The following is a 23,751-nucleotide window of genomic DNA, read 5'->3' on the forward strand; positions in this document are numbered from 1 at the left end:
GGCATTGATCATTGAAATCAGACGGTGGTAGTCAAAAGGGAATGGGGCACGGCTGATCGAGGGAAGGAGGAAGGTGGCAGTCAAAGGGGAACGGGTCGTGGCTGACCGAGGGCAGGAGGGAGGGAGGTGGCAGTCAAAGGTAAATGGGGCATGGAGGACCGAGGGATGGAGGGAGGTGGCGGCCCTATGAAGCCTCATGGGAGACAGAGAGAGGAAGCAAGACTGTGCAGGGAAGGTCAATGTTGAAAGATGGTAGGTCAAGCATGATTGTGGGGAGATCAAGTGTTACACAGGGAAGGTCATTGGTGAAGCCTTGAGTGTCAAAAGAAGGAAGGTCAAGGATGATAGAGGCAGTGTCGAGGATGATGGATGGCAGGTTGAGGGTAATGGGGAGGCAGTTCCACTGTGTTGGGGGGAAGCTCGAGGGTCAATGATAACTGGTCAAGAGTGATGGAGGATGGGTCGAAGGTCACCAAAGGCGAGGCAAGGGTGATGAATTGAGGGTCAAGAGTGATGGAGGGAAGGTCAATAGTAATTGAGAGAGGGTACAGGTGATGGCTTTCAGTTCCAGGGTCACTGTTCGGGTGTCCACGGACATGGCTGCGTCAACAAGAAGAGTTCAATGCAATGAAGCTTGAGGATGGAGTTTACCATGGAAGGGTGGTGGAGGCCAGGGTGTGGCCAATGCTAAGTAGGGCTTCCCATTGGTCAAAAGTGCTGAGGGCAGGAGGGAGTGCCTCAAAGACTATGCTGAACATATCTTTGCCTGCCTTTTGTTTGCATTTCACCACAGGCAAACAAGATGGGTCAAGTGTGGCTAGTACATCAGCTAGCTCTGGTGCAGCTGCAGAGTGACAGGCACAGCAATGGCCAGAACACGAACAAGGGGCACCAGAAGAGGGTCAGGCAGTTTGAGATGCAGGCAACCAGGGGCTAGTTGAGCATTCATGGCGCATAATCAAAGATACCGCAGGCGGTGTAACTATCTGCAAATGTCAGAGGGGTAATCTCGGAGGTGACTGAGGATGTCATGGGACCTGTCACTCACCTCTGTCAGTTCCTTCAGGAAGACCATACATCCTAGAGGATTGGGAGGGAATCACCATGGCATTGAATTTCTACACCTGCGGGTCTTTCCAGGTCTCTTTGGGGACATGTATGGCATCTCACAGTCAGCCACTCACAGATGCATCAGGGAAGTTACCAATGCCCTCTTCACAAGCACCAATGAATTTGTGTAATTCATCACGGACCAGGTAGCCAGAGCTGTGGGATTCACTGCCATTGCTGGATTTTCACAAGTACAAGGGCTAATTGATTGCACACATGTGGCACTGAGAGCTCCCTGGGAACAGCCAGCAGCATTCATAAACCAAAAAGGATTTCACTCTCCCAATGTGCAGCTGGTCTGTGACCACCGCAAACAAATACTTCAGGTTTGTGCTCACTTCCCAGGAAGCTCTCATGACTCTTACATCCTCACTCACTCTCAGGTGCCATAACCATTTGCTCCCCCTCAGCAACTGCAGAATTGGCTCCTGGGTGACACAGGCTATGCACAGGAGACCTGTGCCAGTTTGAGGCTCAGTTATCTCCAAGATTGCCCCTCAGTGCCAGTTTTGGTCCCCTTACTTGAGGAAGGATGTAGTTGCACTGGAGGCAGTTCAGAGGAGGTTCACTAGATTGATTCCAGAGATGCGGGGCTTGTCTTATGAGGAGAGATTGAGCAGTTTAAGCCTATACTCACTAGAGTTTAGAAGGATGAGAGGAGATCTAATTGAGGTATATAAGATGCTAAAGGGGATAGACAAAGTAGACGTGGAGCGGACGTTTCCCCTTCTGGGACATTCTAGAATGAGAGGCCATAGTTTTAGGCTAAGGGGTGGGAGATTTAAATCAGAGATGAGGAGGAATTACTTTTCTCAAAGGGTCGTGAGTCTGTGGAATTCACTACCTCAGAGTGCAGTGGATGCCGGGACGCTGAATAAATTTAAGGAGGAGATAGATTTTTAATTAGTAATGGGTTGAAAGGTTATGGGGAGAGGGTGGGAAATAGGAGTTGAGGCCGAAATGAGATCAGCCATGACCGTATTGAATGGCAGGGCAGGCTCGAGGGGCTGAATTGCCTACTGCTGCTCCTAGTTCTTATGTTCTTATGAGACCTGGCCCATGACACCTGTGCGGAACCCACAAAGTCTAGCAGAGGAGAGGTATAATGCTGTTCATGCCTCAACAAGGGCAATAATGGAGCAGACAATTGGGCTGCTGAAGGTGAGTTTCCGCTCGGTACTTGAACCGCTCGGGTGGAGTTCTGCAGTATGTGCCAGAAACAGTCTCCAGCATCATTGTGGCCTGCCGTGTCCTACACAACCTCGAGCAGCAGAGGGGTGAGGAATTTGCTGACGGGGAGATGGAGGAGCCAGATGCCTCCTCCTCCTCAGAAGAAGAGGAAGAAGCTAATGTTCATGAGGGAGTGGATGGTACGGCTGCAACTGCAGATGCCAGGGCAATGGAGCAACATGCCAGGCAGTCCCATGACACCTTCATTGCAACTAGATTCCAGAATGAGGCCCCTGCCAGATCTATTGAGCTGCTCCACAATAAAAATTGTGGTGCAAGTGCCAGCAGAAACAGAACACTCACTCTAGACCAATCTACATTCCTGTGACCTCTGGCACTTAGCAGGAAAATACTACAGGCTCTGGGCATGAGCAAGCTCATATGCATGTTGCTGTGGAAGCCGCATACACTTATGATTTGGAAGGAAGGCGTACATGTCTCAGTGATACATGCTCCCAATGCTGACAATGCCTTGCTATGAACTCTATTATCCATTCACCTGCAATATATGGAACGACGTTTAGACAACAGCTTCTGATGGATGACAGGAGGGTGAGCATTACCTGTTGGTTTGCCAGCAAGGTTCCAAACCTTACAAATGTTGCCCAAGATATGAACCTGCACATATCAAGACACTCAGAGATGCCCCTACTTCTAAGGCCACACAATAAATGCAGTTTCAATTGGCCCACATCACCCATCAGTGATCACCCACTAAGTGCCAATGCCTTTAAATCCATACAACTCCCAACATAATGACCATTGAACATGCATGAGTGAAGTGCTCCAAAACATAAATTTACAAGTGACTTACATCAATATAATGAAGAGATACCTGTGCCACCTTAGTGCCATTACAAATTTTTCATCTTTCATCACCTACCACTGCGCCTAAGTGCAACCCTGCCATCTGCAGCTGAGGTGGAGGCAGTCTGCTCAGTGCTATGCCCCAAAATAAAAAACAGAAAATGCTATAAAAACTCACCAGGTCTGGAAGCATCTGTGGAGAGAGAAATATAGTTAATGTTTTGAGTCCATATGACTCTTCTTCAGATTGCTATGCCCTGTTGCCTGAGGTGACCTTGACTGCTATCCTTCTGGCCCAAGGCCTAGAGAGCTCTGGCCTGCTCTTGCAAAGCTTCAGGTGCACCACCATCTTCGGCCTCACCTGCTGGAGGTGATGGGGTGACTGGCAGAAGGGAGGAGGATTGGTAGCACACCCTAGGAGCACCCTGAGATGACACTCCCCCAGACAGCTTGCTGGCGCTCCTCCCTGTCAGTGCACAATGTTGCCTCCCTGACCCCAAGAGGAGAAGGAGCACCTGGAGGGAGATTGAGGTGCTTCACCCCCTCTTGTCTAGCCATTGTTTCATAGAGCCCATGACCAGAGCAATGGAGAGGAGATCCAAGCGCATATCTGGCAGCCACTGACTGTTCTCCTGAACCTGGCTCTCCATGGGGGTCACTAGCGCCTTTCCAGAGAAGAAGGCAAGTGCTCACATGCCGGAGCCAGGCAACACTCAGAACTTGGACAGAATCCTCCACCTTTTGATCAAGGCTGAGCATGGCCTCTGGCATCTCTGTCCGCTACCTGTCTCTGCAACTCCAACAGACTTGTTATGGCTAATTCCAAAGGTATGTCAACAGCACGGGGCTCAGCATAGGCCTGGTCTTCAGCAGTCCTCTGACTGTTAGGGACCTTATTTGTCACATCCTCCTTCAGCTGTTGTGATGTGTTTTATGTGCTCACCAGATTGTGACCCCGAGCCTAATTTAGAACGCATACCCGCAGAGGTGAATGTCTCTGCACTGGTAAACGATGCAGGGGAAAGGCATGACGGCATATCCTCTGAGTGTCATCTCTTCATCCTCAGAAGTGGAAGTGGAGGCGGAGATAGAGGGGGAGCTGGAGGACTTCTGCCTCTTCCTCTTGCTCTTGCTGTCAAGACCTGCAATGGAAAACACACAGAATTAGCTCACTGTTGTGCACAATCCCTTTTGTCAGCAATGTTTCAGGTGTTACTCCTCTATGCCCAGTTGTCAACAACAGATGGGAGACATCCTCACTCGAATACCTTAGAAATTTCAGTCTCTCTATCTGCGCACGATCATTCCCGATCCTGCCCGGCCAGTTCCGATGCCTCCTCTTCAGCAGAGCTCAATATTCTGACGTCTATGATACCTCAATCCATCTTAGAGGGCTCCCTGCAGTTATGAGCTCTCTTCCCCTCCAGGCAGACAGAAGGATCGAGTGTCATCCCATTGGGTGCATAATCGCTTGCATGCCTATGACAGTTCTTATGTCCTCCCTAATAGGTATTCCACACATGCACTGTCCTGCAACTGGTACAACTTTCACGGTGGCTCCCACAAATTCAGTCCACATATTCCATCTGATGCTGAGATTTGCAATCCAAACTCCTGTCTGGCATCCCTCTCCATTCGCACATTTACATTGCTTGAAGCTGTTATGAATGTCACTTTGTAATGACTACACAACACCACTTAACCTTGCGGAATGCAGGAGATCGTTCATCCTTTTCCTGCACTGGACCCAGTTTCACTTGTGGACTCAAAGCTGCTAACCTCCTCTGTAACCTCAGCTCAGGCTGACTTGGTCAGGTGGGAGGGCCTCCTGCTGTCAACCCTGGAAAACAGGACCTCCCACTGTTCCTGGACGATTTGGAGGAGAACATGCAGGGAGACATCAGTAAACCATGGGGCCACTCATTGTCTGCTCTGAGACATGATTGATGATGGTAGCAGCAGTAGGTTTTCCGCAGGGCTGAAAAAGTGTCAATGCCTCTAGAAAGACAGCCAGACTGATGCTTCTGGCTTGTAGGAAATGAATGCCCCTCCGGGACCTTCAGCCTGGGAGTCGACTTCCTGCCATCCCCACCGCTAGATTTATCTCACTCCTCGACTACGAATAGGTAGTTGGCTGGCCGTCATATGATCGCACGTGGCCAGCTGTCCCACCTACGAGTGGAAGTGTCACGCACCTCCAGTCCTGCTGCTGATAGCTTCATGCTAATGGAAGATTTCGCCCACATATGAACATCTCATGCAGAAAATCCAACAGAGGAGAAAATCCCAGAAAAAAGTGGAGATGTGGTATATTCTGATACAAAAACCAAAAAATGCTGGAAAAACTCAGCAGGTCTGACAGCATCTGTGGAGAGAAAGCCAGACTTAACGTTTTGAGTTCATATGACTCTTCTTCAGAGCTCTGAAGAAGAGTCACATGGACTCAAAATGTTAACTCTGTCTTTCTCTCCACAGATGCTGTCAGACCTGCTGAGCTTATCCAGCATTTTTTTGGTTCTTGGTTCAGATTTCCAGCATCTGCAGTATTTTGCCTTTATCTTAGTGGTATATTCAGAACCCTGGCATTTTACATTGGGTAATTTCCCTTTGGAATTAAAACGGAAGTTCACTGGAACTGTTGATGAAATTTGGGGCTTTCTGTTTCCACAGTAGGTCTGCTTGTTTTTCAAATTTTTATGTCTGCCAGGATTTTTTCTGTTTTGTTCATTTTCTGTTTGATTGCTATTGCAAAACTGAATCCCTTCTTGTATTCATTTCAAAAGGAAGGCCCCATGCAGCCTGGACTGTCTCCACAAGAAGCAAATGACCAATTGGTTATTTATCAGGTACAGTGACCACAGAACTTGCTTGTGCTTAACTAACTGCTTGGGGGAAATGCATTTTATCTTTTTGTTGAAAAGTTGTATAAGTAAGCTTGTTATTTGTAACATAAACAAATTTTTTAGAAGGTGTAGTTTAAATCAACAGTTTCATTTGTGGGACTAAAAAGCATATAACCCACTCTAATAATGAATCCTGTCACACTTTTCAATGGGTAATGAGTTACTTAATTGGTACAATATTGAAATGTTTGCTTATACATGTTTTGAATGCCCAATATTTGTTTAAAGTGATGACTGTCAATTTGGAAAAACTCATGAGTGTCCTCTTCTGTGTATCTACTTCTGTCATTGCTCCTGACCTATGTGAAAGAGAAGCAGAGTCAATTAAGTAGATTATGAAGTGGATTCTAACCATGTCAGTTTATTCTGATAATTGGATGTTTATTAAAGGGCTTAAATGAAATGAATTGAAATGAGGTGCTGGACTTGTCTGTTTATAAAGAGGTTGGGAGTGCCATTGTTACCCTTGCATATATATTGTAAAACCGTACAGAACACATCCTACTAACGATTATTCTGATTAACCCTTTAATGTCAAAAAAGGGACAAGAATTATATATTTTTTAAATGGAATCAGCCGAAGTTAACTGAAATATAAACTTAAAATATGAAATAAGTTTTCATCTTAAAAGTTATCTATTTTCCCTGGAAAAGACTTTTGATCACATTTCTAAATGTAGGGACTAACAACTTTACATTGTAAGGCCTGAAAGTATTGATGTGTGCTCTGTTGTGTTTGATAAAATGTTGCAGATTTCTGTTCTGAGGGAAATAGAAATTATTTGCAAGGCTAGATTTCTGAACACAATCTAATTGTGGGAGGTTTGTTGTGGTGATCTAAGCTATACAAATTACATGTTTCATTAGAAGGTATACTGTCAAATCATTGCAGAATCGTTTTGACAACCTCTATCGCAAATTCATCACCTACACTAGTGGTGAGGAACTCTTTGGACTGTCAGTTACACAGTGCCCCCAGTTGTTGGAGATAAAGAAAGAGCTGAACCTTTTACAGAAACTTTTTAGCCTTTACAATAATGTCATCAACACAGTGAATGGCTACTTCGACATTCTCTGGTCTGAGGTGAACATAGAGAAGATAAACAATGAGCTTCTGGATTTTCAAAACAGGTTTGTTGGTTGTATGTATTCTACTGAGCTTTCAACTGATTTTACACCGATCTGTGATTTTGTTTTTAGTGATAAAGTACATGTAGAACAATTTAGACAGTTATTTTTAATTGTCCCAATTACTTAAGAAAACTTTGTATGAGGAATTTACTTACTCAGCTTGTTTGCTGGGCTTGAAGCTTATGCAAATACATTTGGGGCTAGGCAAAGCTGAGCTATGAAACTGCAAAACCAAAGGAACAGCCTGAGAAATATCCTCCACGACTGCCTTTGGTATTACAAAAACACACATCCCACTGTTTCATCATTTTGGCAATCTTTATTCCAAATTCATCACTGGCACAGGAGTTTGATTAGCAAAGTTTCATAACTCATAATTTGTAGTAATTTCATAATTTTTGAGTCTGCACGACTCTTCTCCAATCTGAAAAAGAGTTGTGCGGACTCAAAAAGTTAACTCTGTTTCTCCACAGATGCTGTCAGATCTGCTGAGTTTTTCCAGCATTTTCTGTATTCATTAGCTTTGACAACATGGGCAAAATTTTCCCCCCGTTGTGGGGGGAAGTACGGGGGCGGGCGTGGATGGCCAGCCCTCCGATCGGCGCCCCTGAATGGGGGGGGAGGGTGCCGCCATTTTTAGTGGGCGGGCCAATTAAGGCCCGCCCAGCTTGATGTCTGCAGGGAAGCCCTATGCGCTTCCTGTGCGGGGGTGGGGGGTGCGGGGGTGGGGGGCACGAAGGAGCGCTCCGATCTCCCTGAGACTAAGTGCTGTCTCAGTGAGATCGGCTCCCAAAGTAAAAATGTTACTGCAGTGAAAATTTCATTCACCATCCATGTCCCATGACAATGTCACATGAATTGGGACATGGACATAACGTTAATTAAAAGTGTCTCTTAATTTTTTGATTCAGCAATGAAACCTCACCTCGCCTGTGGATGAGGTTTCATGCTTTTTCAGGTGGCCGCCAGCGCTCCCGACTTGCCTGCCAACCTTAAGGTTGGACGGGCAGGTCCACTAACGAGCTTGTTTGTTTTTGAATGGCCGAAATAGACAGTTGACAAGTCGGCGGGCGCACAGCTGACTCAGCTCCGCCCCCGCCTACCTGAAAATGCAAATGATGCGGGATGACGTCGGGAGTTCCACCCGATATCATTCCGTGCCATTTTACATGTCGGCGAGCGGGCTCTGCCCCTGCTTGCTGACGGGAAATTTCTTGCCCATGTCTTTTTTTGGCAATACTTAGATGAAAATATTTTCTTTGTTTTGAGCAGACTATAGACTATATTGTAATATTAAGGGCAGCTGCCCCTCTCTCTATTACTTGCTGGGGCCCGGCACGGAAGTTCATTGTTTGCTGATACTGACGAAACTTATAATGACTTTTCAGACAATTGTGTTGAGTATTTCATCCAATGATATTTTATAATAAACCAGCTTTTTTTTAGTTATTTGTTCTTGAGACGTGGATACCATTAAGGCAGCATTTGCTGCTGAAACAAAAACAGAATTACCTGGAACAACTCAGCAGGTCTGGCAGCATCGGTGGAGAAGAAATCAGTTGACGTTTCGAGTCCTCACGACCCTTCGGCAGAACTGAGTATAGTTAGGAGAGAGGTGAAATATAAGCTGGTCTAAGGTGGGGGGCGGGGGGAGAGAGAAGTTGAGGGTGGGGTGATTGTGGGGATAAGCAAGCAGTGATAGGAGCAGATAATCAAAAGATGTCACAGACAAAAGGATCAAAGAGGTGTTGAAGGTGGTGATATTATCTAAGAAAAGTGCTAATTAAGAATGGAAGGCAGGATACTCAAGGTACAGCTCTAGTGGGGGTGGGGTGGAAAGACTAACAAAGTTTTAGTTTTAGATTTAAAAATAATGGAAATAGGTGGGAAAAGAAGAATCTATATAAATTATTGAAAAAAAAAGGGGGAGGGGGGAGAAACGGGGTGGGGATGGGGGGAGGGGGAGTTTAAGATCTAAAGTTGTTGAATTCAATATTCAGCCCGGAAGGCTGTAAAGTGCCTAGTCTGAAGATGAGGTGCTGTTCCTCCAGTTTGCGCTGGGCTTCACTGGAACAATGCAGCAAGCCTAGGACAGACATGTGGGCAAGAGAGCAGAGTGGAGTGTTAAAATGGCAAGCGACAGGGAGGTTTGGGTCTTTCTTGCGGACAGACCGCAGGTGTTCTGCAAAGCGGTCGCCCAGTTTGTGTTTGGTCTCTCCACACCCCGCTTCCTGTAAGGACTCCATCCCATTCTCTCAGTTCATTCGCCTCCGTCGCATCTGTTCTGATGACGCTACCTTCAAAAACAGCTCCTCTGACATGTCCTCCTTCTTCCTTAACTGAGGTTTTCCACCCACGGTCGTTGACAGGGCCCTCAACCGTGTCCGGCCCATATCCCGCGCATCCGCCCTCACGCCTTCTCCTCCTTCCCAGAAACATGATAGGGTCCCCCTTGTCCTCACTTATCACCCCACCAGCCTCCGCATTCAAAGGATCATCCTCCGCCATTTCCGCCAACTCCAGCATGATGCCACCACCAAACACATCTTCCCTTCACCCCCCTGGCGGCATTCCATAGGGATCGTTCCCTCCGGGACACCCTGGTCCACTCCTCCATCACCCCCTACTCCTCAACCCCCACCTATGGCACCTCCCCATGCCCACGCAGAAGATGCCACACCTGCCCCTTCACTTCCTCTCTCCTCACCGTCCAAGGGCCCAAACACTCCTTTCAAGTGAAGCAGCATTTCACTTGCATTTCCCCTAACTTAGTCTACTGCATTCGTTGCTCCCAATGCGGTCTCCTCTACATTGGAGAGACCAAACGCAAACTGGGCGACCGCTTTGCAGAACACCTGCGGTCTGTCCGCAAGAAAGACCCAAACCTCCCTGTCGCTTGCCATTTTAACACTCCACCCTGCTCTCTTGCCCACATGTCTGTCCTTGGCTTGCTGCATTGTTCCAGTGAAGCCCAACGCAAACTGGAGGAACAGCACCTCATCTTCCGACTAGGCACTTTACAGCCTTCCGGGCTGAATATTGAATTCAACAACTTTAGATCTTAAACTCCCCCTCCCCCCATCCCCACCCCGTTTCTCCCCCCTCCCCCTTTTTTTTTCAATAATTTATATAGATTCTTCTTTTCCCACCTATTTCCATTATTTTTAAATCTAAAACTAAAACTTTGTTAGTCTTTCCACCCCACCCCCACTAGAGCTGTACCTTGAGTATCCTGCCTTCCATTCTTAATTAGCACTTTTCTTAGATAATATCACCACCTTCAACACCTCTTTGATCCTTTTGTCTGTGACATCTTTTGATTATCTGCTCCTATCACTGCTTGCTTATCCCCACAATCACCCCACCCTCAACTTCTCTCTCCCCCCGCCCCCCACCTTAGACCAGCTTATATTTCACCTCTCTCCTAACTATACTCAGTTCTGCCGAAGGGTCGTGAGGACTCGAAACGTCAACTGATTTCTTCTCCACCGATGCTGCCAGACCTGCTGAGTTGTTCCAGGTAATTCTGTTTTTGTTTTGGATTTCCAGCATCTGCAGTAGCTTTTAGCTTTTTGTTTTTATTTGCTGCTGATCCTGGTTACTTTGAGGGCAATAATGGGGTGAATTCTCATGGGGATGTGAATCTTGCCCCCCATCTCTTTTGGAGAAGAGGTCATGACTTGACTGGGTGGCTGGTTTTCTTTCTTGATGGGTAGAAATCCTTTTTTCTTGTGTGGTAGTGTGTTTAATAAAGACATTGACCTAGAAAGTGTGTCAAAATCCTGGTGCAGCATGCTCCCAATCAGTTCAGGAGCAGAACCATGCAAATTAGTCAACCGGCCTCAATTGTTTATTATTAATGAGCTGTGGCATCAGCCACCAGGCATCAGAAGTAGCTCGACAGTCTTGCAAAGATTTGTGTGGTTCAGACAGAAGAATTGAGAGGTGGCAAGCAGTGATTGGTGGGTTTAATGTAGAGTGTAAAGGAGTAGAAATGCTCTTCTTGCCTCCACACTGAAGCAAATAAAAAAAGTTAAAACTTACCTTTTGGGTGGCAGTCTCCAGCAGTCCATTTAAGACACCTTTGGCTTTAAAAAAATTTCATCCAGGAATGTGAGCATCACTGGTAAGGCCAGCATTTATTGTCCATCTCTAGTAATCCTTGAGAAAATGGTGGTGAGCTGCTTTCTTGAACCGCTGCAGTCCATGTGATATAGGTACACCCACAGTACTGTTGCGGAGGGAGTTTAAGGATTTTGACCCAGTGATGCTGAAGAGACGATGATATATTAACAAGTAGGATGATAAGTGACTTGGAGGTGGTGGTGTTCCCATTGTGCACATTGCCCTTGTCCTTCTAGATGGTAGAGGTTGTGAGTTCGAGAGGTGCTGTCTAAAAATCCTTGTCTTTTGAGGTCATTTGCAATCAAATTGTGTGAAAGGGGGTTGGAGACAGGCGTCAGACCCCTGATTTACAGGTGAAAAAGATTTAGTGCCAGTTTTAGGCACCTGCCCTGGGCGACGATGGAGGAGCCCTAAACAATATGGTGGACAACACAACACCTGCCTGTTAGACCCTTGGGAGCCCATTTTATGTTTGGATGTTTCAATTTTTTGGCCATTGAGCTGAACTTTCAACTTGGTTGGGATGGATGAGGGGCAGCAGTAGTTTGGCCACTGGTATGCAACCTGTGTGCTTTTCCTTTTGATTGATTTGGAAGGGAAAATTGGGCAGGATGTGTAACAACCAGCCCATCCTCTACTTCAAAAATATTATCTACAATTTAAAATACAGTGGCAGTCTGCTTTCAGAAAAATGATAACTGAAAAGAAATCCATTGTTTTTCTTTCATACCATCAATTTAATAATGAATAATTTGAAAGCCTAGTTTCTAACTGCACCCTGTCAGAACCTGTTTGAACAGGTTGCAGCGTAATCAGTATCCGAATAACTGCATTACAGATACCGCAAATTGCCTCGAGGTTTAAAGGAGTGGCCGGCCTACCTTGATTTAAAACAGACCATTGATGACTTCAGCGAAAGCTGTCCCCTGTTAGAGATGATGTCCAACAAGGCCATGATGCCCCGTCATTGGCAGCGCATTGCTCAAGTCACAGATCATGATTTTGATGTTGACAGTGAAACATTTAAATTGTCCAATATTATGGAAGCCCCACTGTTAAAATACAAAGAGGAGATTGAGGTGAGTCTTGATTTGTAGAGATATAAGCTTTTATGGTATTAACTATTGTTATGATCCAGTTAGGGGCTGTTAACATTTAAAAAGAAATTCAAATTCAATAGAATTATGTCACAAGATTTCACTTTTTTAAAAACAAACTTTATTGTACAGTGGTCAGTTTATTACACATTCTCATCCTGTGAATGAATAAAAAAAAGTCAATTTAAAAAAATACATTCAAAAGCTTTTTAAACATCCCTATTAGCTTCCTTGCATCCAAAAGAACCAACTTAATTTTTAGAGTCTGCTTGAAGGCCTGCAAGTGAGCGCAATTCATGGAAACTCCCAAAGGGGATTTCATCCTGGGGAAGTGGCTGGTTTTGTGAGTGGGGCTGGCTTCCGGCACAATGTATTTCAAACTGGTGCAAGAGACCACGGAGCTTGGCTTGTGCTTAATGTAATTTGCACTGGTTATGTTGACTTCAGGTGAACTTTGCTGCAAAAGCCAACACAACTGTGAGCAGAGACTGTTCCACTACGTGCCCTCGCTCACATTCCTCTGATGTTTCAATAGGCTGACTGACAAAATTTTTGTGATATGAGATGAGATGTGAGCTCCTGCATTTTCCAGAAACCTGATGAAAGTACAGAGCAACAGATATAATTGAAACTCACTTACTTCAATTAACCTTAAACCCCACAATGTCACACAGCCTGTACTTAATACATTGAGCTTTCTTTTTCCACTTTCTGATTCCCATCAATTCTTTATTTTTTTAAGTTGGTTATTTATCATGGTTGTTTACTTCCTTTGAACAACACATCATCTGATCTAACAATCTTTTTATATCAAGCAAAAAATTGAGCCCTTGGCGCATTCACTTATAACCAACCAGCTTCATTACTAATCTGAGACGCGTGAGAAAGATTTGAAAACAGATTTCTGATTACCATATTTGGGCATTAGGATATTTGCATCAGTGCTGTAAAAGAAAAAGATATTGAACAGAAGCTGAAGCAAGTCTTAGTGGAATGGGATAATCGATACTTCACGTTTGCCAATTTCAAAACACGTGGTGAGCTCCTTCTCCGTGGTGACAACACTTCTGAGATCATCACTTTTGCTGAAGATAGCTTAATGGTTCTTGGTTCTCTGCTGAACAATAGGTAAGATCTCAGTGCGTGCATCATTTGTCAGTTGTCAAAGGAAACCAACTCATGCAGCCCTTACCAAAGAAAATGGATAAAAGAGAGGATTTTATATTTGGTATGTTATTCACTGATCCTAGACTGTTTAATCTTCCAGTTGATCTAAACTGGTGTCCCATTTAATTTCAATCAAATTTCAGAACATTTTAATTATTGTTATTTACAATACTTACCATATTTATAGTATCTATTCAGGGAGTCATGCATGTTGGAAGTGGATGTATATATCCTAATTGCAATTTAAGGACAATCCCATTAAGTGTAATGGAAGATGTCAACAGGATATTCTCCCTTTAGACAATAGGCGGTGGATTTGTGGATATCAGATAGCTAGTTGACACAAAAACTAGTTGGATGATTTGATCTGAAAGCTGTTTTAAATATTTAATTTCACCATAATAATTCAAAAACAAATGAAGGAACCTAGGCTATGGGTAAGGGTTCAGGGTACAGGAAACTGTCAAAGTTGAAAAGAGTATAAGTGCAAATGAAATAAATCCAGATTTAGTGTTCAGGTGATTCAAAGCTTCTATCTTAAAAACCTATAGATTATCCAAGGTAAGGAAGACCGAGAAAGTTGAATGACTCCACAATTTTGAGATAGGCTGATTTGGAATAGAGGGATGGCACAATAAGTCTCAATTTCAACCTGAGATTGGAAAGAGTTTAATTACATTTTAGGATGAAATGGAATGGATCAACAGCAAGTAATCTGTAAATAGAGACTGTAAAAAACTTGCACAGGATCTTAAAGTGTCTAGATACTGCCTGAAAAGTTGTAACATTGTTAGAATAACTTATTAGCGTAAGAAACATGAGAAATATGATCAGAAATAGACCATTTGGCCTTTTGAGCCTGCCCCACCATTTAATATCATCATGGTTCACCTTCTTCCTTAACCCCTCCATCCCACATTATCTCCTTATCCCTCAATTCCCTAAATATCCAAATATCTATCAATCTCAATCTTGAATATATTCAATGACTGAGAATCACAGGCCTCTGGGATAGAGAATTCCAAAGATCCACAATCCTTTGACTGAAGAAATTTCTCCTCATCTCAGTCTTAAATGGGGACCTCATATTCTGAGGCTGTGACCTAGTTCTAAATTCTCCAGCCAGTGAGTATGAAGCTCAGATCATAAGACCATAAGACATAGGAGCAGAAATTAGGCCATTCGGCCCATCGAGTCTGCTCCGCCATTCAATCATGGCTGATAAGTTTCTCAACCCCATTCTCCCGCCTTCTCCCCGTAACCTTTGATCCCCTTACCAATCAAGAACCTATCTATCTCGGTCTTAAATACACTCAATGACCTGGCCTCCACAGCCTTCTGTGGCAATGAATTCCATAGATTCATCACTCTCTGGCTAAAGAAGTTTCTCCTCATCTCTGTTCTAAAAGGTCTTCCCTTTACTCTGAGGCTGTGCCCTCGGGTCCTAGTCTCTCCTACTAATGGAAACATCTTCCCCACGTCCACTCTATCCAGGCCTCCCAGTATTCTGTAAGTTTCAATCAGATCCCCCCTCATCCTTCTAAACTCTATCAAGTATAGACCCAGAGACCTCAAACGTTCCTCATATGTTAAGCCTTTCATTCCTGGGATCATTCTCGTGAACCTCCTCTGGACCCTCTCCAGGGCCAGTACATCCTTCCTGAGATACGGGGCCCAAAATTGCTCACAAAATTCTAAATGTGGTCTGACCAGAGCCTTATAAAGCCTCAGCAGCACATCCCTGCTTTTATATTCTAGTCCTCTCGAAATAAATGCCAACATTGCGTTTGCCTTCCTAACTACTGACTCAACCTGCAAGTTAACCTTAAGAGAATCCTGGACTAGGACTCCCAAGACCCTTTGCACTCCAGATTTCTGAATTCTCTCCCCATTTAGAAAATAGTCTATGCCTCTATTCTTCCTACCAAAGTGCATGACCTCACACTTCCCCACGTTGTATTCCATCTGCCACTTCTTTGCCCATTCTCCTAACCTGTCCAAATCCTTCTGCAGCCTCCCCACCTCCTCAATACTACCTGTCCCTCCACCTATCTTTGTATCATCTGCAAACTTAGCCAGAATGCCCTCAGTTCCTTCATCTAGATCATTAATGTATAAAGTGAAAAGTTGTGGTCCCAACACTGACCCCTGCGGAACTCCACTAGTCACCGGCCGCCATCCTGAGAAGGACCTTATACCCACTCTCCGCCTCCTGCCAGACAGCCAATCTTCTATCCATGCTAGTACCTTGCCTCTAACATCATGGGCTCTTATCTTACTGTGCGGCACCTTGTCAGAGGCCTTCTGGAAGTCCAAGTAGATAACCTCCATTGGCTTTCCTTTGTCTAACCTACTCGTTACCTCCTCAAAGAATTCTAACAGATTTGTCAGGCAAGACCTCCCTTGATGAAACCATGCTGACATTGCCCGATTTTACCATGAACTTCCAAATATTCTGAAATCTCATCCTTAATAATGGACTCTAAAATCTTACCAACGACTGAGGTCAGGCTAATTGGCCTGTAATTTCCCGTCTTTTGCCTCACTCCCTTCTTAAAAAGGGGGGTTACATTAGCGATTTTCCAGTCCTCTGGGACCCTCCCTGACTCCAGTGATTCCTGAAAGATCGCCACTAATGCCTCCACTATCTCTTCAGCTATCTCCTTCAGAACTCTGGGGTGTACTCCATCTGGTCCAGGTGATTTATCCACCTTCAGACCTTTCAGTTTTCCTAGCACCTTCTCCTTGGTAATGGCCACCATACTCACCTCTTCCCCCCCTACTCTCTTGAACTTTGGGGATGTCACTTGTGTCTTCCACTGTGAAGACTGACACAAAGTACCTATTCAGTTCCTCCGCCATTTCTTTGTTCCCCACTACTACTTCTCCAGCGTCATTTTCCAGCGGCCCAATGTCCACTTTTTCCTCTCTCTTACCCTTTATATATCTAAAAAAACTCTTGCAATCTTCTTTTATATTACTGGCTAGTTTACCCTCATATTTAATCTTCTCCCTCCTTATTTCTTTTTTAGTTGTCCTCTGTTGGTCTTTGTAGGCTTACCAATCCCCTGGTTTCCCACTGCTCTTCACCGCATTGTATGCTTTCTCTTTAGCTTTTATGCTGTCCCTGACTTCCCTTGTCAGCCATGGTTGCCTCATCCTCCCTGTAGTATGCCTCTTCTTCCTTGGCATGAATTTTTGCTGTGTCTCCCAAATTACTTCCAGAAACTCCTGTCATTGCTGTTTCACTGTCTTTCCTGCTAGGCTCATCTCCCAGTCAATTCTGGCCAGCTTCTCCCTCATGCCTCTGTAGTTGCCTTTATTCAACTGTAATACCGTTACATCTGATTCCAGCTTTTTCCTCTCAAATTGCAGGGTAAATTCTATCATATTATGGTCACTTCCTCCTAAGGGTTCCTTCACCTTAAGCTCCCTTATCAAATCTGCCTCATTACACATCACTAAATCTAGAATTGCCTGTTCCCTAGTGGGCTCCACCACAAGCTGCTCCAAAAAGCCATCTTGTAGACATTCCACAAATTCCTTTTCTTGGGATCCACTACCAACCTGATTTTCCCAGTCTACCTGCATATTGAAATCCCCCATGATCACTGTAACCTTGCCTTTCTTACACACCTTTTCTATCTCCTGGTGTATCTTGTGCCCCACATTCTGACTACTGTTTGGAGGCCTGTACATAACTCCCATTATGGTTTTTTTCACCTTTGCGGTTCCTCAACTCTACCCACACAGATTCTACATCATCTGACCCTACATCATTTCTTGCTATCAATTTAATTTCATTTCTTACTAACAAAGCAACCCCACCCTCTCTGCCAACCTGCCTATCTTTTCGATAGGATGTATATCCTTGGATGTTTAGCTCCCAGTCCTGATCCCCTTGCAGCCACGTCTCCGTAATGGCCACCACATCATACCTGCCAATTTCAATCTGCGCCACAAGCTCATTTACCTTATTTCGTATACTGCGTGCATTCAGATACAACACCTTCAGTCCTGTATTTTCCGTCCCATTTCTCATTGTCGTCCCTTTATCTGATGTGCTTGAAGTTAGATTCCTAGCCCTTTCCAAACACTTTGTCCTATTTTGTGTTCTGGAGACTTTAATAGGCTCTCCTTTCTTTTCAATTTTTTCATAATTTTCCATGAAGTTGAATCCACCCCCCCCACACGCTAACCTGCTGCTTTGTTTCCCATTAGTCATATTTCTTGGAGCTTTACCCTTCCCTTCCCCCCACTTTCTAGTTTAAAGTCCTGTTGACCACCCTATTTACCCTTTTCGCTAGAACATTGGTCCCAGATAGGTTCAGGTGGAGACCATCCCAATGGTACAGATCCCTTCTGTTCCAGTACTGATGCCAGTGCCCCATGAAATGGAACCGCTCTTTTCTGCACCACTCCTTTAGCCACATGTTTACTTCCCTTATTCTCGCGTCCCTATGCCAATTTGCATGTGGCTCGGGTAGTAATCCGGATCTGTATGAACTGACCTTTGACAATTTATTCTATTAAAAAGTGAGCATCATCAGTATCCTTTTCAAAAGATCACTGCAAAACAATATCATCCCTATAATCTGAATTTAGAATCTGTGCCTTAACAATTTTGAATGATTGGATAATTTGATTAAAGCAACATTGAATTAAGGGGAGTAGACTGTAATTCATTGTCAGAAATGCAATGTGAAGTTTCGTTATGGTAGATGTTATGTGAGCATAAAGATTGTTATATCATGAGCATCATTACTCTTTAGTTTTTAAGTGGTGCTTGTTAAATGAGTTATTTCACACTGATGAATTCAGCAGTTCTAAAACCTAGATCAAGTTTCCTGAGTGCCATTAGCATGTGTCTCATATTAATTCTCTGTATATTTATTTCAGCAAATAGATACAAAATTTACATCGCTTGAAGTGATGTGTAAATCTCAAGCTTATCGACAACTTCATTCACATTAGAGTGCATTGAATTTACTTTAGCAATTCCAATGTAAAATTCAACTCAACATCCAAAAACAGTAAAAAAAAGTACAAAACAGCAGTTTTTGATATCCACAAATCCATCACTTATTGTCTAAGGGGAGAATATCCTGGTGACATCTTCCATTATACTTAACAGGATTGTCCTCAAATTGCAATTAGGATATGTACACAACGAATAGTACTCCACATTGTCAAAGTTGACATGTCTATTTTACTCTCTCAGGTACAATGTTCCATTTAAAGTACATATTCAAAAATGGGTACACAACCTGTCCTCCACCACAGATATCATTGAGAGCTGGCTGACTGTACAAAACCTATGGATATACCTGGAAGCAGTGTTTGTGGGTGGAGACATTGCCAAGCAGCTTCCAAAGGTCAGTTATAATTTCTTTAAAATAAAATTTCCACATGGAAATGCATGATCAGACAAAGCATCAAAGTCTTGGATTGATGGGCAAATACATGACATTTGATTCTTCTGACATCAAATGGCCTCTCAGAAGCAACTGAGGAAGTGGGCTCATGGTGGTGGTCAGTGCTAGCATGTTAATGCTTAGTTCCACCTAGTGTGGGCATTCACAAATTCAAGTCCCTGCTTCTCTCACTGCCAACACAGAGTTGCTTCAAGCAAGAAAGTGGCAAGCAGATGGTGCAGAATTTCAGGGGACAATGAATTGGAGGGAAGATCTGATATCTCCTGGATATCAATTACAGTGACATTAACAGCAAATGTGAAAAAGGTGCATGCTTGCTTTCCTAACTAAAAGATGTTGATTGATGTAAGTGATCTAAAACAGTGATCCCTCACTCATGCTGGCTTCTTTAAAGAAGAGCTTCATTCTCTGGAGAAACTAACATGTAATTATGCTTAATCTATATAACAGTATAAGTCTATCACCCTGATAAGGATCTAATTCATACTGAAAAGTCTGAATAATAAGTCTGTTTATAATTTCAATATTAATTGCAAATGGTAAATTTAAACCAGGACCAGCAAATATTTTTAACCGCATATTAGACATTAGAAAAACCATACTCAGATTTTCGCTGAAACTGGGCAGTAATTTCAATATACAAACATATCAAATTGTTGGACAGGGAAACACCCACTGGCACCTCAAGTCTATACCACCTCATGAATAGATGCTTCTTTCTTCTCTACCAACTCAACCATGTAATCTCCTGGGAGAGGCATGACACTAGAGGAAAAAAAAACCCAAAGTCAATAAGGGAAAAGGATTCTGGAAAATTCCTCTCTGATCTCCTCAGGCATTTGAAACCAGTCCAGGAGACCAATTGTTATTCATAAAACAATGAGTGAGAAATTGGGGTCATTTGTGGCAGATTTTGGGCACAATGAGTGCCTTTAGAGCTCCAAAGTAGTGCCTGCAAAGCCATGAATAGAATAAACTGCGATGGGTGCCATATTGGTGACAACATAAGCGTGCACACAGTGAATAGCTGCCAGAAATAAGCAGAGCAAGTAGATCATGACATCAATCAGCATGTAACACTGATACGATGCTTGTAGTTCCACGTTGGAACTCGGTGCTACAGCTAATGCTCTCTCTTAACCTCGCACAGCTGAACATGCATTCAGAAGCAACCCCCACCCCACCATTAATGCTATTAAAAGAGATCATCAACTACTCACAGGTTAGTTAGTGATTGATTGCTGTTGCTTCAATTCTGCAAGTGTTTGGTGTTTTTGATGGTAGCTTGAAGTTGCAGAAGTCAACAGGGACATGTGCTGAGGGAGTTTTTGCTGACTTCGAGGATTTTGCACAAAGCAGTTGTTCCCAGACATGGGTGCAACTGTGGGCATTTCCTTGGTATACTGCATGACTTTGAGAAGGGGCAGAGGCAACACAGAGCAGGACAAATTGCTGGAAGAGGGAGGAGGAGGAGGATGGGGCGAAGAGCTCTCAGCATGAGCCATATCCACCCAGGATGTGCAATTTTCCTACCTGAATGTAAGAAACAATTGTGAAGATGTTTGCATGTCAGTAAGGATGTCTTCACTGAAATCTGCCATGTGATGTCGCCACAACTGAAACTTTAGAGCAGGGCAAAGACTGCATTGGTAATGGCTGTGAAGGTGACCATGACAATGAACATTTATGATTTTAGCTCTTTCCAGGCTGGAGCTGGAGCTATTTGCACTGTCTTGCAGTTTGCCATCTACTGGTGCATAAGTCACCAAGCCTCTCTACTCAATGAGCTACAACTATATTTCATTCTTTCTTGCAGAATGAAGCAAATGGAGTAAGCATGTGGCTCCACTGGGATTGCAGGCATTTACGTGGTGCAAGGTGCCATAGACTGCATGCACATTGCTACGTGTCAATTCTGCCCTTTCAGACCAAAAGGGATTCCACTTCCTCAATGTCAGATAATGTGAAACCGTAGGCAGCAAATCATGCTTGCTAATTCCTGATGTTCTGCAGGAAGCCATGATGCCTTCATATTGTGGCACTCCGCTATGCCAGCTACATTTGAGTCACCACAGCAAACCAATAGGTGGCTGCTGGGGTGTGTTGGGTAATTCGCTGATGACTCCGTTGCACAACCCCGCACACAATGAAAGCCATGTTGTCACAAAAAAATGTGGTAGTGCAGACCAATGGTGTGCTGAAACATTGCTTCTGCTGCCTGGAAGAGCCTTGTAATGCTTAATAGAATGGGTATCAAGTTCTGTGGTGGTCTTTTTTAAATTATTCTATGGGATTTAGGTGTCACTGAAAAGACCATTTATTACCCATCCCTAATTGCCCTTGAATTGAGTGACTTGCAAGGCTATCTCAGGGGGTAGTTAAGCGTCAACCACATTGCTGTGGATCTGGAGTCACATGTAGGCAAACCAGGCAAAGGTGGCAGATTTCCTTCCCTAAAGGACATTAGTGAACCAGATTTTTTTTTAACAACAATCGATATTAGTTTTGTGGTCACTATCACTGAAACCAGCTTTCAACTCTAGGTTTAGTAATGGAACCCCCCATCTCCCCCATCTCTACTGCATGCTTCACAACCTCGACATTTTGAGGGACAGACTATAGGCGAAACCTTTAGCACCAGTTATACAGTGAACTGCTAAAGTGCAGGAACATAGTGGGACGAGGGTGCATTAGGAGAAATGAAGAATGGAGAAGGCAACCTAGGTGGCTTCTTTCTGACCTGTCAACTACTCATCTGAGTGTGATATCAGTAACTGCAACCCCAATTCCCCATTTACCAACTGCCCAGATCTTACCTTCCCTCTGTCACTGGCCATTTGCTGGGTCACAATGCAAAAATAAATGTCACTACAAAATAAACATTCCAAGCCATGACACATTTAGCCATAATGTGTAGAAAAGTCCACTTATCACCCTTGTGCAATTCTTTAGTGCCTGGCTTCCATGTGTCTTTGCCTGCCCCAGTGCTCCCATGCAGTGCTAACCCAATGGCTGCAGCATGGCTGTTGACTTTCAGTGGGAGAGATTGCAGTTAGCCTTGGAGGAGGACCTTGAGCAGCTCGGAACCTGGAAGGTCTGGCTGCACACTACAGCATGGGCGACAGCAGTATGGGCTGGCTGGCTGTCAGGCAACAGTAAGGGCACTGGCAGTGGTGGGAACATGAAAGCTGTGTTCCTGAGAAAAGACAGAAGATTTGTGGTCCATGGAGCTATTGTCACTCCCCTGGGGCTGCACCTCAGCAATTCTAGTAATTCGTTGAAGGACAGATTGCTAAGCATGTAAGACTAATGGTGTAGTTGGTAGGAGATGGCCATTATTGACCTTGATCATTCACGTGAGATCATTGAATTTCTTGTGGCACTCTCCAAGCCCCTTTGCACTCTATAATCAACAGTCATGATGGCAGCAGTATGAGCTTGCATGGCAGATGTAGGGTGGCTGCTGCTTGTGCTGCAATGGAAACTTTGGTGTCAGACCTCAGACTCTGCATCATGGGTGGGTCTAAAATTGTGCGAACAAAATTAGCCACCACGCCCATCCTGAAAAGGATGGGCCAGAAGCTCTGTGCAAAGCTCTGAGCCAAATTGGTTCTGGATTCCTCCAAGTTCCTTAGTACTAGCTTCAGGCTTCTGGCAGGCTTCCCAATGTGCTAAGTGTTTAGCTGTGCATGGCTATCAGCGTTCTTCTGCAGGCTGTTCCATCAAAGTGTTCATCTGAGTCTTCTGCAGCAGAACCCTTAAGCAACCTTAGCCTCTGGTGAGCTGGCACCTGTGCTATCCTTGCCCATGCCCTCCCTAGCTGCAGTCCACTTATGCCCAGTGTGTCACCTCATGCAAATTGCACCTTCTCGGGCACTCTCTAAATTATGCCCGGCGTTAGTATTTGAGCTGGCAGCTGAGTGTGTAATCAAAGGATGGTGTATTTTTAGCATTACTGTCTTGTAGCTATACCTCCACTGCCTGGCCAAATTGCTCGTATTTGAAAGGAGAAAAGTTGTAGCTTGGTGAGTGCTGGGTGCGGGCCTGGTGGGGGATGAGGGGGAGGAAGCTGCATGCTTACACCATCTGCAGACTCGAAATCAAAAGCGAATGCGGGATGAATGGGAGGTGGAATGGGAGAAGGAGGACATCATCTTTGGTTTCAGACCCACTGCTGGTCACAACCACAGCAATGGGAATCACAGTAATGGCCGTCAACGTCTTCTCCATGAAGTTAAGAGCATGTAGGGGGATGCGCCTGGCTCCACCAGTTCTGTTGCATCCTGTTGTGTGCAAGCTTGTCCTGTAAGAAACAAGGAAGGGTGCCAGTGCATGTTGTGCAATCTGTTTTGGTGATGTGGTTATTATGCTTGAATAGTTGACAGTGTGTGCATGCTGTGAGATGAGGGTGTGAGGCTTGTGGGAAGGTGGTGGTGTCATGGTATTGTCACTAGACTGGTAATCCAGAGGCCCAGAGTAATGCTCTGGGGACCTGGGTTCCATCAGATGGTGGAATTTGGATTCAATAAAAAATCTGAAATTAAAAGCCATGAAACCATTGTCGATTGTTGTAAAAACCCACCTGGTTCACTAATGTCCTTTAGGGAAGGAAATCTGCTGTCCTGGCCGACATGTGACTCCAGACCCACAGCAATATGGTTGACTCTTAAGTGCCCTCTGAAATGGCCTAGTAAGCTACTCTATTCTCAAGGGCAATTAGGGGTGGCCAATAAACTCTGGCCGAGC

The 23,751-nt window shown here is 44.4% G+C and overlaps 1 protein-coding gene across 1 annotated transcript in view; it reads left to right on the plus strand.

Annotated features, from left to right (window-relative positions):
- Positions 1–23,751, plus strand: part of LOC144682303 (dynein axonemal heavy chain 5-like) — a 319,205-nt gene that overhangs the window by 113,219 nt on the left and 182,235 nt on the right. The window contains exons 26-30 of the mRNA XM_078544778.1: positions 5,931–5,993; positions 6,943–7,181; positions 12,145–12,385; positions 13,332–13,531; positions 18,792–18,945. Of these exons, the coding sequence (XP_078400904.1) occupies positions 5,931–5,993; positions 6,943–7,181; positions 12,145–12,385; positions 13,332–13,531; positions 18,792–18,945 (897 nt within the window). The remainder of the gene's footprint in view (positions 1–5,930; positions 5,994–6,942; positions 7,182–12,144; positions 12,386–13,331; positions 13,532–18,791; positions 18,946–23,751) is intronic.

Source organism: Cetorhinus maximus, chromosome 6 (genome assembly GCF_964194155.1).
Source record: "Cetorhinus maximus chromosome 6, sCetMax3.hap1.1, whole genome shotgun sequence".
NCBI classification, from domain to species: Eukaryota; Metazoa; Chordata; class Chondrichthyes; order Lamniformes; family Cetorhinidae; genus Cetorhinus; species Cetorhinus maximus.